The sequence below is a fragment of the Cydia splendana genome, chromosome 9 (genome assembly GCF_910591565.1).
Source record: "Cydia splendana chromosome 9, ilCydSple1.2, whole genome shotgun sequence".
NCBI classification, from domain to species: domain Eukaryota; kingdom Metazoa; phylum Arthropoda; class Insecta; order Lepidoptera; family Tortricidae; genus Cydia; species Cydia splendana.
The window spans coordinates 9,686,694-9,706,673 of NC_085968.1; the positions used below are offsets into that span (position 1 = coordinate 9,686,694).

Consider the following 19,980-nt stretch of genomic DNA (forward strand, 5'->3'; position numbering starts at 1 on the left):
AAACATATAAAAACTCAAAAATGCGTGTTTTCCCAGAAATAAGACCTAGCTAGATCAATTTTTCGCCCCCAAAAACCGAAGCAAATTTCATCGAAATCGTTAGAGCCGTTTCCGACATCCCTGATATATATATATATGTATACAAGAATTGCTCGTTTAAAGGTATAAGATAATTTGCTTACTTCAGCAATCGCAATCCAGCGCGGGAACGCTGCCTGCGTGTTGGGCACCCTCCCGAGGGCACCAAATTTTGATAGGTATTTTTAGTTTTAGTTATTTTAATTGTAGTTAGTTTTAGTTTTATATTCCTGTTAATTATAATTATCCTCCTAAGTCCCAAGGTCCTACTCGTACCTATACATAGTAGGTACTTATTCAGTTCGATGAAATTTAAATCATATTCAATTGGAACAAAGTCGCTTTTGCTTTGTTTAGTTCTGCAGTATTCAAACAACGCAAAATCAACTTTATTTCCTGCACTATAGGTTCAAATTTTAGTGGCTAATTTTGGATTTTTCATTTGTATGGCTGCATGGGCATAGGTTACAATCAAAGAAAACGTTAGTACCGTACCGGCACAGAATAAGTAATAATAGTACTGCCGTATAAAAAGGAAACTTCCTTCCAAAGGAAAAGTTTGCCAGCAGTTCAGGGACGAATCATGCTGTCCCTTTCTAATGTATGGCACTATCCCTTTCGGCTAATTAGGGTTGTCTAAATTTAAGTAATTATCTGTGTTTGTGCACGAAATGTGACGTCAAGTTGTGCCAACCCTAACAATTGCTCGGAGCAATGCTGAGCCGAACGGAGCCGAGAATGCCCGAACGCTCTAGTTTCCTACCCCTGGAACCGGTCAACGTCGACTAATTTAAAAACATTGTTTAGGTATTGGAATCCTACGCAATCCTTCGTCCTTATATTCATGTAAATATATGTTATTGTATTCAGAATATTTTTTCTTGCATGTTTAAAAATCTTTTATGAAAGTTTTGTGGTAAAATCATTTATAATTGCGAAATCTTTTCTTCTTATTTACATCGATGACATTTGATGACTTTCAAAGTCTGTCGTCAGTCTCCTTGGCAGTAAAATAAATAAATACCACTGAAAATCTGCAACATGGCGAAGGCCAAATAACACCACCGTAGAGAAATTGTTAAATATAGTTTGTCAAAGGACTGTCTCATTTTAATCATAGACAGGGAGAATCATACTATCTTTGCCTTACACTAGTACTAGCACCCAAAAGAAAATGATGAGTATAGTTTTCCTGGTTCTTACTGACTGACAAATTGGATTGACCAACTATACCTTGTTAAGTTGATGTGCACAGGCTAGGCCGGCGGGACCGGATCCGACCACTGCAGCTGTCTTTCCATTGCGGTGTTCTGGGATCTGTAAGAAAACAAATAATAACCTAATTAATAACCTAACAAGTACGTACATTTATTTCGATACACGTATGTAACATCATTAACGCGTCTACTCATATTTATTTATAGTTAAAATATCAACGAAATTAGTCTACGCCTAAGGTTTTTTTCTTTTACGTATTTTAAGATACTGTACTTAAAAACGTGTATTAGGTGTAATATGGCTGAATTACTGAGTCACGTTCATGTAGTTTTGCTTATTTAGATTAAAATAAATACCCAAATAAAGATTATAGTCATTTAGTCACTGAGATGCCTGTAATCGTTACTGACTTTGTTTACCTCAAACTAATAGAAACAGTTGCAGTCTACGACTTAATAAATAAATATCATGAGACAATCTTATATAAATCGACGTAATCCCTCAATAAGCTCAATAAGGCTTGTATTGTATAGATAATAAATATCTGGGAGACCGAGCTTTGCTCGGAAAACATATAAAAACTCAAAAATGCGCGTTTTCCCAGAGATAACACCTAGCTAGATCGTTTTGTCGCCCCCGAAAACCCCCATATAGCAAATTTCAGCGAAATCCTTAGAGCCGTTGCCGAGATCCCCGAAATATATATATACAGGGTGGAAAGATAAGCCAGGCCCTGGAGGGAAACTACCTTAAATCCTTAAGCTGGCTCATTTTACTTAAAGGAGACATTCCTTTATTTTTAAAAAGAAACAAAACTGCATTCAAGGATTTTCTAAAACTCGCTTGCCTCGCCCGGGACTCGAACCGACTAAAAATTCCAAAAAATAAAAACTCGCAATTTTATTCTACTAGTCGATACAGTTAATGTTAATGATAACATTTCTCCAAGAAACATTAGGTCTTACACTCGTCTGTCGTACAAAATAGCCATAAAATCTAATATTTAGTACTTAAGAATTTTTTAGACAAGCCAAATTGAAGAAAAAAAGAAAAATACATTGAATGCAGTTTTGTTTCTTTTTAAAAATAAAGGAATGAAGCCTTTAAGTAAAATGAGCCAGCTTACGGATTTAAGGTAGTTTTCCTCCAGGGCCCGATTTATCTTTCCACCCTGTATAAATAAACAAGAATTGCTCGTTTAAAGATATTAGACGTATCGTATGTGTACCTCTGGGACGATCCATCCGTTTTCAAAGGCGTTGTCGATGATGGCGCACTCGATGTTCTTGATGGTGACCGGCGGTTCTGAAATACCCAGCACGCAGGCTCCCTCGCAAGGCGCGGGGCATACGCGACCGGTGAACTCTGTGAAAAAATACATCAAATAATTTATCCTCGTAATGAACAGTACAAAGTACACTCCGAAAGAACCTTTCATAAAGCAAATAAATTCATTGCTTTCTCGAAAAAACAAAATCCGCCAAGGTTAACAACAAGGTTAAGGCTATACAATAAGGTTCAAACTAAAAATAGGATAATTTTGCATGGTGGATTTTGTCAGCTACGGACCATATGACGACTTATTACCAAAACTCGGCTACCTTCTACTAAATAATCACGCGCAACTTCTTTGCCAACTGCTAGAGATAAGTAGTAGACGTGTAGTTAGTGAATGTGTCCCTAAATCTGACCTAAAACTAAGCTACTTCACAGATAATTATTTGAATCCACTATCATAACAATTTATACCTATTCGCGTAAGTAGTAGAATCAGAAGGGTATTTTTTGCAGAGGGAGCTTTCTGTAGAATAGAATAGAATAGAGAATAGAATAGATTTATTCGTAAGCACAAACAATCGGAACAGTACATAGTATAAAAGAAATACAAAATAAGATTAAAGTGCCACGAAATGGCCCCATCTCAGCATGTTGCTGGTGGCTTCCAGCGCTGATCTTCCGATGAGACCATCAAGTGAGAAGAATCACGGAAGGTAACAGACAAGAAGAAAAAAGACAGAAATAACATACAGTAAACAGTTAGTTAAATAAGAAAAAAGTTACACAGCAAGAAGATACAACATAACGACTATTTACAATTAAGATTAATTAATACAAAAACAAGCATCGTGCTCTAAATCGCTGTATCGATCCGGTCCGACCATATCTTGGCTGAGCATTACAGCTGTATATACTACTAGCGCCAACGGTGGCTACACTAACTAAAAAGCAATGTCAGACCAAACCAATATCGAGCGTTCATGAAATCTACGTTAAAAAATCTTGTAAGATTAGCTTATTAGCAAAACAGCATTGTAGGATGACGAATTTACGAAAATGTACGAAATACTAACATAACAGCACTCTACTAAGTATGGCGTAAAGGAATGATGAACCCTTGTCAGGCCAAAGGAACAAAACACTTGAGGTAAGCATAAGTAAAATTACAAACTACAGGCAGCTGGTATCAAGTCTGTAGGCTTCTTGGCTACGTTGGTGATTAAGTAAATACAGTTTAATCTTTGACTTAAAGCTATGAATACTTTGCAGGTTTCTCAAAGGCGGAGGTATATTGTTCCAGACTTTCGACGCGGCATAGCGAAAACTTCCCCGAAACGCTGCTGTGGCATGGCGTGGCATTAACAATTGAATTCCACAGTTACGGCGTTCGCGGAGCTTAATACAAGAAAGCTTATTGAAGAGATAAGGCGGAGTACCATATTTAAGCACACCAAAGAGCAGACAAGCCAAATGAAGTTTACGACGGTGTTGCATCTTGAGGATCTTATGGCTGTTCAGAAATGGTGTCACGTGAGCTCTCAACGGAATATTGAAACAGAAGCGAGCACAGGCATTTTGAACACGCTGAATGAGTCTCTTTGTCTTTGCAAGAAGTCTAGGCTGTAGCTGTAAGGGTTAACAAAGTTCCACTCGGTTCTCGTATAGTCCAGCGGGCAACTTATAAGATAAAGGTGGCATACTTTGAAGTAGGTAGTTCATGCCTCACACACACACATCATATCGGTCAAGGTCTTCGCACATTACAACAACTCAACGGCGACTCGATTCTATGCCAAATATTGAAATTTAAGCCCTATGTCAGAATTTCTAGGTTTAATTTCAAAAAATATATTAAAGTAGTGTACGACGTGTGGTCTACGCGTCGTACACTAAAGGTCAACTCCGACACGTTTGCCACGCATTGACCACACGTCGTCCCCGCAACGACTATGCGTTTGCGACTGACGCGTGACGGGTAACCATTTGGCGGCCTAATTCGTTGACACCGCGTTGTCCACTCGTTGACAACGCATTGCCCACTAGTGACCATTGGGTGGATCAACTAGTTGACTACTCATCAAGAGTGTGAGTAGAGGTGCTGCCGAAGTGGCGTGGAGTTGATATAGTGTGCGAAGACCTTAAAGGTCATTATTAATTATTAATCAACTTACCGGGGAAGTTGTTGGTCTGCATGAGCTGTTTCAGCGCCTGTTTCCAGTCTCCATTGAACACGAGTTCATTCCACTTGGGTATAATATTCCCCAGCGGGCAGCCGTGGCCGGACTGGCAGAAGGGCACGCCGCACTCCATGCAGCGCGCGGCCTGCACGCGGAGGCCGCGGCGCACGTGGTTGAAGTTGTAGATCTCGTCCCAGTCGCGGAGGCGCTTCTCCGCGGGCCGGTAGATGGAAGTCTCGCGTGGGTATTTTATGAAGCCCCTGTAGAAGAAAGGCAAATAAGCACTGTTTTCTGTCATTTGAACATAATTATATTAATCATTAGTCCAATTGTCTCCGACGAACTCATGCGTAAGCACACAACGTTCTTAGGTCCGATACAGATGGACTGCAACTTGTATGGAAACGTTGCTGTTAGCGTGCAGTCGGCGTGCAGCCCTTACTACCCTTACTATTCGACCGGTCGATGCTGTTAATGGTGAATGTGTAGTGTAGGTATAAATTAAATTTATAATATGTGACTTTTTTATTACTTTGCATAATGTTTTGTAAGTCAATGTGTGATACACCTGTGAATTAAGGCACAGGCACTCGCGTTATTATAGAAAGTTCCCTTTCAGTTGTTCAGAACTGCTTACTTGCCAGTTGTTCAGAACTGCTTACTTTCCAAACTTATAACGCATGCCTTACCTGGTCTTATCGAGAATCTTCTCCAAATTCTTCTTGTCCAGTTCCACATCTCGCACCGCCTCCTCAATATCCGCGATACCGTTCTCCTCCTTCCCGTTGGCCTCAACCTTAGGCGCCTGCTGTATGGCCATCTGTTTGAGCGCGCGCTGGTATTCGTATGGGAACACCTTTACGAACTCCTTGGCTGGCGCTGGCCAGGTCTCTAATAGCTGTTTAGCTATTAAAGATCTGTAAAGGAAAGTTTGAAGATTATAAGACATTTTTGATATTTTGTTACATGTATTGGCGTAGACATTCGTTTTTAGGAACTTTATGTAACTTCCATACTTAGAGAAGTTAGTGACCAACTAGCTACAACGATACAATATGCAGAAAGCTTCCAAAAAATTGGGAACATTGTCAAAAATATTGAAAATTTCATAAGAAAGCCTTGAAACAAAATTTTGAAAAATACCCGAGATATTCCAAGATTCTGAGATTTAGCATATAGATTTATTGTTTTATAATTCGTTTTTTTAGCATTAGAAAAAAGATAAACAATCTTGATGTGTCTTTTAATTGAAAAACACGTTTTAAAAATAAGTCACGGCAGGCCTCCGTCACACGCTCAAGGCCACGCGCTATATGCCTACCGCTCGGCGTATCGTCGACGATACAACCGACAGAGGGCCGCCGAACGCCCGCCTGAGCGCTCGCACCGCATTGCACCGCGCTTATGCTTCGAAATGCCGAAACCACGTAATTATTGTGCAGTAGATGGGTGAAAAAGTCAAAAAAAAAAAACAAAGAAAAAAGCCTATAATAAAAATTCATCTTTTTATGGCGGGCTAAAGGTCCCACCTGAAAGTTTAATAATTATATTGAAGGGTTAGAAAAAGTATTTTTTCCCAAAAATGGACGGCAAAGTCGACTTTGCCGTTTAAAAAATAGGTTGCGAAGCGCGTAGTTTATGGTCAGTCATAAATTAAAAAGTTAAAAACATTGCAGTCTCGATTTTGGGACTGCAATGTTGCATACAAATTCCATTATTTGTCGAGTTCCAAACTTTTTAAAAGTTGAAATGGCCATATCAAATGAAGGCACAGGCCCATTAAACAGCCAAACAGATGATTAGTACCGCGACTATTTAGCTGTCTCAAATAGGTTGGCGTATTTTCGTCAGAAAAATACACTTCTATTTTTTTATTAAAAAAATAAAAAGGCGGCAAAGCTAATTTTTTCAATTGTTTCTACTTTTTTCTGTGAAAATATATACGTAAGAAAGTTGCTTTTGTAAAATATTTCTATGATATTTATATTTCTTGCACCATTTTTGAGAAAAGCACTATATATGACTCGGCTGGAAGGCTACTTGCTGGCTTCGGATTCAATTAAACGGACTCCCAAGGTCGTCCGTTTAAAACGAATCCTCAGCCTGCAAGTAGCTACTTCCGAGCCTCGACAATAATGTACTATTAAATAACTTTGACGACGTAATAATTAATCGGCCTGGTAGCACCGTATTACAACTTTTAAAAACCGTTGATTGTCCGTTGCTTTGCTCCTGAATATTTATTAAAATTATTTACGTGATTTAGGATATTTTCAACTACTTATTAAATTTTAATAACAGAGAATTCCGAGAAGTGAAAAAATTATAAATCATTATATTAAAACTAAAACATATTTGATTCGCAACATTCGTTTTATTACAATAATCATCATAGGTAGGGTAGCTACAACCCTAGCGCATTCTTACGATGACGCGTTGGCACGTGACTCGAACGGCGGGCAACACAGTCTCGACTCTTTGTGCGCGTAATTATGGTACATTTCTTCTTGTCCTGAGCAGCAGGTATTATTATTAAGGTTCTGTAGGCTATTATAGCGTAGGTATTTTTGCTTTTGTTTGGGAATGAAGTATCTGTTACGTAGTAACTATTTATTAATCTGTGGTCACGGCAAATATGTAACAATTATGGATCTAATACGATCATTCATATTCTTCTGCTTTCATAAGTAATAGAATAGTTACTGATTTTTAAAAATCGTTGTTCAATTAAAATACATGTCAAGATAGCTTACCTTCTTTGTAATGCTAAAAAAAACGAACTATAAGAAATGAGCGAGGTATAAAAAAAAAAAACAAATTAAAAAGATTCTCAATTTGAACAATTTCTCGACTAACACTTCTAAGGTTGGTATTCCACCTGTCCAATACCTTGGTCCAATGTGCATATTTAACTGAATCTATTAATGACAAATTGCCGGTTATGTCCATATTCCTCGATATGACCAAAAATAATAGATAGTATAGAGGGGTCCTGTCATTGTCAATTTTGTAGTCACGGTACATTTACTGCCATCTATCGACACACGATTAAAACTTAAAATAAAATTGAAAATGTATAAAATAATCAAAATATGTTTACGGATAAATGATTCTTAGTTTTTATTGTACCATACTGACCCATGTTCTTTCACTGATATGTGTTAAAATTGTAAAATAGCAAACGGTGTCGTTAACGCCATCTAGCCGAGAATAGGCCAAAGGTAATGGCGCCATCTATTCGAGAATGACTTTTCCTTGGCCGTCCGAGGCACGTTTTTTTCTTAGACTTTATTTATCTTATACGGAGTTATATATATCTCTGATATGACTAAAGCTTTTGACCTAGTTGATCACTCAAAACTTCTTAAAAAATTGGATGCTTCTGGAGTCAGAGGCCATTCGAACGATTGGCTCAGATCTTATTTAGATAATAGAAGGCAATGCACAGAAATCTCTAAATTTGTAGAAATTAAAAATCAAATACACAAAACAATATATAGATCACCTAATCGTAATGTAGTCTCAGGAGTACCGCAGGGTAGTAATTTAGGTCCACTGTTATTTTTAATATTTATAAACGATCTTCCTAAAGCCACACAGCCCAAATCCATACTTTTTGCGGACGATACAACTATTATAGTAAGGAGTCAAGATCCGTGTTCATATGAGGCAGATGTTAATAAAGCCTTGACTGACATTAATAATTGGATAACTAATAACAACCTTCTCATAAATTTATCCAAAACTCAATACATGCAATTCCATTCATATGGGGCAACCCCTTCTCATCTTAATATGTCATATACCGCGCGAACTACCCGAACACGTAAGACGATACTTTGTGAGCTCCGTAATTTTAATTCCATAACAGCGATTTAAAGTGTTTGTTCTTGTCATATTTTATATAAATTCAGTGCATTACCTTGTGCTTATCAAAATGTAACATGTGAAAGCAATCAGTGTACAGTGTAAGAAGTACAATTCATAGTTATAGTTTGCAAAAATATTAAAAACACCGTCAGAAAAAGTAAACAACATTCCAGTGAAAGGTGCTCGATCAGAACGCGAAAGCGGCTATGAAATCCCGCGCCGCTTACGCCTTTTGCGATACTCAAACGCCGTGATCGCACAACGCTGCGGAGCATTTAGTAGCGTGTCGTTTGCCTCAATCGGCTTAAAGATAACGCCATATTGAGCAGTAAGGAGCCTTTAACAGCGTGCAACTTCAATTATTTGTATAAAATGTCTAAAAATACAAATCACAGTGTGCAAGATGCGGTCAAGTGCTGGGGTTGTGATGACCCTTTATACTTAAATGAAAAATTGGATTGTTCAAAATGCCATTTGGCATTCCATTACCAATGCTGCCGTATAGATGAATCGCAGTACAACAACCTTACATTCGCGCAGAAGGCAGGCTGGATTTGCCCACATTGTCATGGCAGTGCAAGAAAAGGGGATAACGAAAATACACCGATCCAAAACCAATATATGTTAGAGGCCGTGGCGCAGGTAACCGATGTCGACATGAGGACTCCTGTATCATGGGTAACCCAAAGGCAAAAAAGCAACAAAGAAGGCGCAGATCAATCTTCGCTATTGTTTCAATCTGGTATTAGACGTCATCAATGCCTCACAAAAGAAGACGTCCGCGATGTTGTTTGTACGGAGTTACGCAACATTTTGTCAGAAGAAATAACCAAAGTTCTACAGATAAATGTGACAACTCTTCTGCAGGATGTGAAGGCAGAGATAACGGGCCTAACGGAAGAGATAAGCAAAGTTAAGGATTCCATGGACTTCATCAATTTTCAATTTGAGGATATCAAGAAGGACGCACATCACACGTCACAGGAGTGCAAGCGTCTGACAAGGGAGGTAGAAGTCCTACAAGCTACAAACACAGAACTAAATCAACGCATTACTCAAATAGAACAGCATTCACGTGCATGCAACGTTGAAATTCAATGTTTGCCTGAACACCGATCTGAAAATTTATTGACGGTAATTATGCAGTTATCAAAAACAGTGTCCTGCGACATAAAGGAAGATGATATCCATCACTGCACTAGAACAGCTAAATTAGATGCAGCTAGCTCGCGGCCGCGCTCAGTTGTAGTACAGATGAAAAGTCCAATAACACGCGACAGACTCCTTGCGTCAGTGATCAAATTCAATAAAACCCACAAGGATGACAAGCTCAACTCTAGCCATCTTGGGCTTGGTGGCGATAAGGTCCCTGTATATGTAGCGGAGCACCTATCGCCGTACAATAGAGAATTGCATAAGGCGGCAAGAAAAGCAGCAAAAGATAAAAATTATAAATTTGTTTGGGTTCGAAGCGGGCGAATCTTTATTCGCAAAGATGAAATGTCGCAAGCCATTGTTCTGAAAGACCTGTCTTCAATTAGTCGACTGTTATAAGTGACGTCTTTAGTTTTTTTTTTTCTCTTAACTTTTAGTGCATGAATATTAAACTATTGTCTTTACCGTGAAAAACTTAACTCTGTACTATCAAAATTCTAGAGGGTTGAACACTAAAACCATAGACTTTTTATGCAATGTTTCTGTTAATCAATACGATATTATTTGTATCACTGAAACGTGGCTGCAGGATAATATAAGCGATGGTGAATTGTTCGACGACAGATATAATGTGTACAGGCGTGCACGAAATATTGATAATCCATCAGCAAAAAAAACTGGCGGAGGTGTTATGGTTGCGGTAAATAAGAGATTAGTGTCTTACAGAATGTATGAATTTGAAACACAATTGGAAGACTTGTGGATAGTTGTAGAGAACAGATCTAGAGATTGTGTAACAAAACTATGCTTATGCTGTGTATATCTACCGCCACCAGTAAAATTTAATGACCTAGAGTTGTTTCTTGATAAGGCTTCTGCAAATGTTATTGGTTTTACTGAAGCGTTAATATTAGGAGATTTCAATTTGTCTTCCGTGGATTGGATAGCCAGTAATTCCGATACATCTATGTTACTTGTAAATAGTTCCTGTAAAGTATACCAAGCTCTTATTGAATTTATGGCCTTCTGTGATGTAAAGCAGTATAATAATGTTATGAACATCAATAATAGGTTACTTGATCTTGTGTTTTCAACAAATACAGTCTCTCTAGATCGATGTAATTACCCGCTGAGCATTGTTGACTCTTTTCACCCACCGTTAGAAATGTCCTTAGATTTAGAACTTGAGAGTACTCTTTCTCCTCCGTTATGTCCAAAATTGAACTTTTATAAAGCAAATTATGATGAAATCATTAAATATTTAAACGATATTAATTGGTTCTTATTGTTAGAGGCATGTCATGATGTTGATGAAATGGTGCATAAGTTATACGAGACATTAAAGGTAGCTATAAAAAAGTTTGTTCCATTAACTAGACCTAAAGGAACTAAATACCCAGTCTGGTTTACAAAAAGTCTAATTAGGATATTACATGAAAAACAAAAAATTCGAATACGTTATAAAAAATATAGAAATCCTCTAGATAAACTTTCTCTCGATTTGCTTAAGAAACGATGTATCGATCAAACCTTAAACTGTTATAATCAATATTGCAAAACACTTGAAACGAATATAGCGCGAAACCAAAAATTTTTCTGGACATTTATCAAACATAAAAGGAAAAACAAATCATCTATACCATCTAACATGAAACTTGGCAACGAACAGGCCTGTGATTGCAAAAGTATTTGTGAATTATTTGCTATAAACTTTTCTTCAATTTACGAACCAAATGTTGATAGTTCTGACAACATTAATCTCATACAAGTCATACAAGAACAAACAGTGTTGACCAATTCGTTACATAAAATTATTATTGATGATAACATGATCTTAAAAAAAATTAAAGCTATGGATCTAAATAAGGGACCTGGTCCAGATTGTCTACCGCCGATATTCATTTCTAGGTGTGCGGAAGGCCTGATACAACCGCTAAAATTCATATTTAACAAGTCTCTCGAAACGGGCATATTTCCTCAAGCATGGAAGGAGACAAAAATAGTTCCGATATTTAAGGATGGCTCGAAATCTGATATAAAAAATTATAGGCCTATTTCTATTTTATCTGTTATGCCTAAAATTTTCGAATCTCTGGTCTACCCTTTCTTATATTCCCACTTTGCGCAACAACTTACAGATAGGCAGCACGGATTCGTGCGGTGTAGGTCTACTAGCTCAAACTTGGTGGCCTTTGTCGAAAGCCTTACAAAGAATGTAGATAATCGTGTGCAGGTAGATGCTGTTTATACTGATTTCAGTAAGGCTTTCGACAAAGTTGATCATACCATTTTGATAAGTAAATTGAGAAATTATGGAGTTTCTGGGTCACTATTGTCCTGGGTCGGGTCCTACCTGGACAATCGCATGCTATATGTAGCCATTAATGGTGAGCAATCCAAGCAATTTTTTGCAACATCAGGTGTCCCACAGGGATCGCACCTAGGTCCTTTATTGTTTTTAATTTTTATTAATAGCATAGTCAGTTGTTGTGAAAATTCCGAACCTTATCTCTACGCTGATGACCTTAAAATTTTCAGACCTATTAAAAATTCTAGTGATCGTATTCTACTTCAAGACGACTTGGATAGGTTGAGTAATTGGTGCTCCCAGAATAAAATGAAGCTGAATGCCAAGAAATGCTTTTACATCTCTTTTACTCGCAATAAAACTATTGTGCCCACTTGTTACACTATCGGAGGCACACAACTCGAAAAGGTAGATACAATACGTGACCTGGGAATAACAATAGATAGTAAGTTAAATTTCAATGCCCATTACATAAACATCATTAAAAAAGCGTCTCGTATGTTAGGATTTCTAATAAGAAACACTGGGCAGTTTAGATGCGCTCGTACTAAAGTATTGCTCTATAATACATTAGTGAGAAGTAACCTTGAGTACTGCTCTCAGGTTTGGACGCCTTATTACGATGTGCATAAAAATAGTATTGAGAAGGTACAGAGACGCTTTTTAACACATTTAGGATATTCCTCTTCCAAAACTCGTAAACTCACATCATATAGTAAACGCCTAAAATTCTTTCGATTTATTTCACTAAGTAACAGGAGAAAAGTGCTGGATTTAATGTTCCTTTATAAATTGGTTAATAGTAAGGGGCTGGATTGTCCAGAATTGCTAAGTAAAATTAAAATAACTACTCCTGCTAAGCTACCTCGTCCCGGTTTGTATAAACTGTTTAGCATTCCATTTGGAAAAACAAATTTAGGTCGTAATTCTGCCCTTTTAAGAATGACAAAATTATACAATTATATCCCCGGCTCTGCGGGAGTTGACATATTTAACGATAGACCTGCACAGTTTAAAAAGAAGGTGACGAAATATGTTGGCTCACTGAATATCCCAAAGTAATTGTAGCCACAGATTCACAGATGTCTTAATAATACTTTATAAAATATTAATAGAAAATATTTGTATATAAGTATACATGTAGTTAACAATTGTTATCGACAATTTAACATCACCCTAGTTGTCAAGTTATGTAATTAGTTACTAACTAGTTGTTAAGTTAATGTAATGTACTGGTACCTATTAATTCATTTACCCATAAGTTTATCGCATGTTAAATATTGTTCACAGATACAAGACACTTATATAAGTTGTGGTTACCTATAATTAGATAAGCATCAGTCATGATTGTTATATAGATTTAAGAGCATGTAAGATGTATTATCTGTTGGTAATCCTAAATAAAGAAAATAAAATAAAATAAAATAAAAAATATCAACCTTGACGGTGCTGCTCCTCAGAAAACTGACACAATTAAATTTTTGGGTTTATATATCGACTCTTATCTAAATTGGAAACATATAACATCAATATGTTCAAGGCTCGATCGTTTTGTATTTGCCTTAAGAAAGTTACGCGATTCTGTATCTCGTGAAGCTGCACTTGTAGCTTATCATGGTCATGTAGCATCCATTCTCAACTACGGCCTCTTCCTATGGGGTAACTCTGTGGATGTTGAAAGGGCATTCAAGCTTCAAAAGAGATGTATACGTGTAATTGCAAATGCTCCTGTAGACAGCAGTTGTACACCTTTGTTTAAACGGTTCAACATCTTGCCTTTGGCTTGCATATATATATTACAAATTTGTACTTTTGTTAAGCAATTTCCAAATTATTTCGTAAATCGTTCAGACTTGTTTTGTGCTAATCCACGACCACAATATAAAAATTTCCTCAATCAGCCACGATGTATGACCAGCATTTATAAAAAAAATGCTTTTAATATGAGTATTGTGATCTTTAACAAGTTGCCTGTTCAAATAAAAGCTCTCGAAGGCAATGAGTTTAAGCAAACTTTAAGAAATTGGCTTCTTGATCGGTGTTTCTATAGTATACAAGATTTTTTAAATAACGTAGATTAAGTAACGATCTGTGTAAATTTGTAAATAAATGTTATCTGTAATCGATTTGGTTATGGTTAAAACTATATAAATGGCTGTAGGTAATTATAAAGTATTTGATAATTTTAATAAAATGTTAAAGTTTTATAGTTAGTTTTCAAATGTAACTACATATTTTTTAAGATGCCTTTATGGATTTGCATGCTGTTTGTACACAGCTGAAAAGGTGGAACATAATACTGTATAACAAAAAGACCTGTAATTACCCTTTTTTTTGCAAATAAATAAATTGTTTGTTTGTTTGCGTTCACTCTCTTACTAAGCAAAATGAGAGACGCAAATACACATTGGACAAAGAAATGGGACAGGTACAATACCACCCTAAGGTAAAAATTATTGGATCGAATCGAACAGACGGGTTCATTGATCTACTCACCCCGTATACTCAACGAATTCTTGCAGCAGGGTCTTGACGACTTGCAAGTCATCTTCCAACTCCAGCGGGAGCATTTCCACCATCTCGGGGTTGCACTTGCCGCGCTTGAACGAGCCGTCAATGTCGTACACATACGCGATACCACCTGCGACACATTAGGATGTTGAAGAGTTGATTTCATAGCGGTTTCACTGCTATAGATCTGCCGTTTAACGGATCCCTCCGTTGGTAAGAAATTACTACTACAGCTAGAGTGTATGAAGCTGATTTGTATTGTGCTAAATAATTATCCCACCAAAAACATTTTCATGTAAAATGTTGCCAAGACGAAACCATAGGGCTCGCACTGTCAAAAGCTTATCAGATCTCTTAGCCAAGCTTCTAACTCTACAAGTCCTAACTTCGCAAACTCTAAACCTTAGTCAAAATATGTGGCTTGGCCGTGAGGGTTCACAAAAAACGACGAAGCGCTTCGAGAAAAGGTAGGTAGTGCCCTTGCGCTTCGCTTTGCTCGTCTTGGCAGATTATCGTCATAACGAAAATGACAGTATTAGAATGACGAGTGTGGCGACAAACTGCTACAATCTGGCAGATGCAGGAGGTTGTCAACTAAAATGATCTTTCTTTACTACAGTATTTAAGATGATTTATTTCTATGACGGTGGCTAAAACTCTGAAATCCAGCCTCAAACTAAACTATAAGCCGAGCACTGACTTGTGCGGGCCGATTCCTGCCTTTTCATGAGTGGACCAGTTTTGGATGTCCTTACTTTTATAGATGTATTTACTAAATACGCCAGTGGAGTACCATCGCCCACTCTGTTAACTGTCCATCGGTAAACCTTATAACAAAAGGCATAAGGTCCACAAATAGACAGTTAAGAGTGTTGCTGTTTGTACCCACCGCTCATGCCGGCCGCGAAGTTGCGGCCGGTGAGGCCGAGGATGAGCACGGTGCCGCCCGTCATGTACTCGCAGCCGTGGTCGCCGACGCCCTCCACCACGGCCGTGCAGCCGGAGTTGCGCACGCAGAACCGCTCTGATGCGATACCCCTGTATAAATCAAACTCCCAAAGTTACTTGAACATTCGAAATACACAAAGCGAGTATGTGTACGTCTTGTGAGGCGTAAATGTGTATCGCAATTTAGGTGTATGCGACTGAGAGGATCGAAATCACATACAGATTTCACGAGAATACAGTTTGAAAATTATAACTCGCTCTAATATTATAAGACCACACATTATTCCGATCATCTGATGCTGTCCAAGCTGTCTTTTTGTTTTTCAAAATCAATCCCCAAACACGCGTATGTCGGATTAAAAAAGCCTACGCGCATCAACTTAAAATACTGATTATATTTTTGTTGTTATTCACACCAACAGCAAAAAACATAAGAACTACTAGGTATTATGAAAATACGTACCTAAAGTACGCCCTTCCAGAGGTAGCTCCGTACAGACAGACGTTGCCGACGATAACGTTGAGATGAGACTCGAACGGTGAAATTTTTGGTGGGTAAATAATCACTTTACCACCAGATAAGCCCTTACCTGTAATCAAAAATAAACCAATGAACATTTAACCCAGTAATATTTACTGTAGTGTGGATATTGAGCGCTATAGGAAGAAAGTAATGGACGATATGTTTGATAAAAGACGGTTAACTAATTTAGCAATGTCAATGATGGTATTTTATACCGGCCTAATTTAGGCTACATTGACAGTCGATGTGCAACACAGGTTAAATCGACGTAAATGAACGATAATGGCCAAATCCACAAAAATCCTCAACAAATTCAGTCGTGAATTCCAAATTCCAATGATGATTTTTGAGAATTTGGCTGTGTGAGCTACATACTACATACCAACATAGTCGTTGGAGTCGCCCTCCAATGTGACCGTGATGCCTTTGGAGAGGAAGGCGCAGAAGCTCTGCCCGGCCGAGCCGATCAGCGAGATGTTGATGCTCGTGTCGTCAGGGAGCCCGTGGTCGCCGTATTTCCTATCAATCAAAATAACAATGGAAAAGGAATTTTTCACCTCAGCAGCTCGAACAAGGGTACTTTGCTTCTTAAAAACAGTGAGGAAAATGCGATTTTGCTCACTGGGTGTCTCTCACTCAGTGAGCAAAATGCGATTTTGCAGCAGCGGGGCAAGGCCCAAGCTACCGGTGGTCAGGGCTGCAGAGAGAGGAACCGACGTACTATCCGCGCCGTGTCCAAGATCACCGCCTTCTGCAACTGGCCCTTGATCCAACCACCTAGCGAGAGTCTCTCAAGATGTTGGTCGAGACTCTTCGCTATTAGACCGTTCACTGAAACGACTATCGGGACAATGATCGTCGAATCAACATCCCACATGGCGGTTATCTCGTGAGCCAAGTCTAGGTACTTACTGGACTTGTCCTTCTCGGCCTTTTATTTATTTTTAGCCTGGAAATTTCAACTACAACAGCACACCCAACAACTTACTTATCGCCTGAAGGCTGATGTGGCCCTTTGCATACAACAATTTCTTTAGGCAACAAAATACTTAAATGAAACTTATTCTCATAGCACAGTATGGCAACTTAAATGGCAATATGGTAGGAGAGAGTGGAAGTGAAGGTGCGGTCCTCGTAGGTGATCTTCATGGCGATGTCCACGTGCTTCTGGCTGCCGTCGAGGATGCCGGCGCACTGCTCGATTAGTTGGTCATCTCATAGCATAGTATAACTTACATGGCGATATGGTAGGAGAGAGTGGAAGTGAAGGTGCGGTCCTCGTTGGTGATTTTCATGACGATGTCCACGTGCTTCTGGCTGCCGTCGAGGATGCCGGCGCACTGCTCGATTAGTTGGTCATCTCATAGCATAGTATAACTTACATGGCGATATGGTAGGAGAGAGTGGAAGTGAAGGTGCGGTCCTCGTTGGTGATTTTCATGACGATGTCCACGTGCTTCTGGCTGCCGTCGAGGATGCCGGCGCACTGCTCGATTAGTTGGTCATCTCATAGCATAGTATAACTTACATGGCGATATGGTAGGAGAGAGTGGAAGTGAAGGTGCGGTCCTCGTTGGTGATTTTCATGACGATGTCCACGTGCTTCTGGCTGCCGTCGAGGATGCCGGCGCACTGCTCGATTAATTGGTTGTCCAGTCGTTTTTCTAATTGGAAATCCTGCGAAATAAGTGTTATTTTATGTAATTACTTCCTGTCTGCTGTAGGAAGTCTAGCATTAAATGCCTGAATTACAAGAACTCTATATTTTTACGAGAAGAGTTAAAAGTAACTTAACGAGTTCGTTTTTAGAGTTATTTTAGAGTGTGACAACTCGAATACCTATGTAAATAATAATAAATACATATCATTGTTGCTTTAACGTTATGTTTGAATAATCTAATTCTAAGGCCCACTTTTTTCTTCTGGTCCATGAAAGCGCTAATGAAGGGCGACCTTCCCTTGTGTCTTAAGCGCAAACTCCTTGACATGTGCATCCTGCCCATCCTAACCTACGGTGCACAAACTTGGTCATTAACTGAGGCTCTAAAATCGAAACTCAAGGTTTGCCAGCGTGCGATGGAGCGTAGTATATTAGGTGTTCGCAGAACTGATCGGATCAGAAACACGGAACTACGCTCCAGAACTAGAGTTGTAGATGTAGGCGTTAAGACCGCTAAGCTTAAGTGGGACTGGGCTGGACATGTCTGCCGCATGCACCCAGAAAGGTGGGCCAACATGGTTACTGAGTGGGACCCACGGAACACAATAGACGGTGCAGGCCGGAGTTTAAGCAGACCGAAAAGGAGATGGCGGGACGACTTGGACGCATTCTACCCCAAATGGTGGGAAAATGCCGATGACAGGGTCGAGTGGAAAAAACGAGGGGAGGCCTTTGCCCAGCAGTGGGACACCAAAGTAAGTTAGAAAAAAAAGGGCCCACTTGCACCATGCCACTAACCCGGGGTTATCCGGTTAAAACTGGAGTTGCCATGGTTTCCAGGTCAATTTGACACCAGGTTAACGGTTTAACCGCTTAATCCCGGGTTAGTAGCACGGTGCAAGCGGGCCTAAAGCGTCTGTTTGCAAAAAATGTGCCTCAAAAGACTGACTACTTGACTAGCGATTAACCTTAGTCCCACCTGTTGTGATAAACTATTCATAATTGTTTTAAAGCGATCTAGTTTGTATTTGTTAGGAAATAAAAACTGTGAGGTAAAAACCACTGCTAGGTAAAATATAAACTAACCTGTGACTTGGATCCTCCAATAATATTGACGCCGGGACGCATGTGCAAGGCGTTCTTCAGAATAAGGCTCAGATTGAGAAGTCGAGCCTTGGGGTTCTCGTTGTTCTCGCGGACTTTGAGCAGGTCCGTGCGTCCGATCAGGTCCTGGAACCTACGCACGCCCACGTCGGCCATGAGCTGACGGATCTGAAACACGAATAAATTTATTGATTGCATCTATGGGCATTTTCGCGAGAAGAGATTTAATCAACTTTTTTCTATAATAGGTAAATTTAATGTTTTTTTCTACTCATAATCACGAGCTCTTTCGATCCTACTAGAAGAAAAAAAAGCGTCCCAAATTTGGTTTTTCCAATCCGTAACCATTTTTCAAACATTTTGTACGGCGGTTACAAAATGGAGAGTAAGTAAAATTACTGAAAATTTTGGGTAATTTTTTTTTTCTCCTACATCTAAAGAGCTCGTTATTCTGAGAAGGAAAAATATTAAATTTACCTACCCTAGAAAAAAAGTTGATTGGATCTCTTCTCGCGAAAATGCCCCTATATAGTATTTTTTAAACAACATTGGGTACGGTAACAGATGCCATCTCAAATGATTTTGCGTTTTAAAGTTATATGTACATTGTATCTCGAATGCAGGTCATAGTTGGGCGATTTTATTTAAAGTTGTCCCCTACACTTTTTTTTTGTGAAATTTTATGTTATTTCTACTCAGAATCACGAGCTCTTTAGAAATCTTAATAGGAGAAAAAAAGTGTCCCAAGGTTTTTATTTCCATTCCGTTACCGTTTTTCATAGACTTTGTATGGCGGTCACGGAATGGAAAGATCGAAAATTGTATGGAAATTCTGGGACACTTTTTTTCTCCTATTAGGATCAAAAGAGCTCATGATTCTGAGTAGAAATAACATAAAAAATCTCATATTTGAAAAAAAGTCCCCTACGGGGGACAACTTATATTACCTCTTCGGCGAGCATGAAGAGATAGTTGATGACGTGCTCGGGCTTGCCGGGGAACTTCTTCCTTAGCACCGGGTCCTGTGTGGCGATGCCCACGGGGCACGTGTTGAGGTGGCATTTACGCATCATCGTGCAACCTGGAAGAAATATTACCTCTTCGGCGAGCATGAAGAGATAGTTGATGGCGTGCTCGGGCTTGCCGGCGA

The 19,980-nt window shown here is 38.9% G+C and overlaps 1 protein-coding gene across 1 annotated transcript in view; it reads right to left on the bottom strand.

The window, feature by feature from the left end:
* The window catches only part of LOC134793560 (uncharacterized), a 96,293-nt gene that overhangs the window by 9,347 nt on the left and 66,966 nt on the right, over positions 1-19,980 (bottom strand). The window contains exons 27-36 of the mRNA XM_063765170.1: positions 18,813-18,998; positions 17,595-17,743; positions 16,449-16,585; positions 16,007-16,133; positions 15,485-15,633; positions 14,581-14,725; positions 5,441-5,668; positions 4,746-5,011; positions 2,525-2,661; positions 1,312-1,395 (exon numbers count right to left, since the gene is read on the bottom strand). Coding sequence (XP_063621240.1) covers positions 1,312-1,395; positions 2,525-2,661; positions 4,746-5,011; positions 5,441-5,668; positions 14,581-14,725; positions 15,485-15,633; positions 16,007-16,133; positions 16,449-16,585; positions 17,595-17,743; positions 18,813-18,998 — 1,608 coding nt within the window. The remainder of the gene's footprint in view (positions 1-1,311; positions 1,396-2,524; positions 2,662-4,745; positions 5,012-5,440; positions 5,669-14,580; positions 14,726-15,484; positions 15,634-16,006; positions 16,134-16,448; positions 16,586-17,594; positions 17,744-18,812; positions 18,999-19,980) is intronic.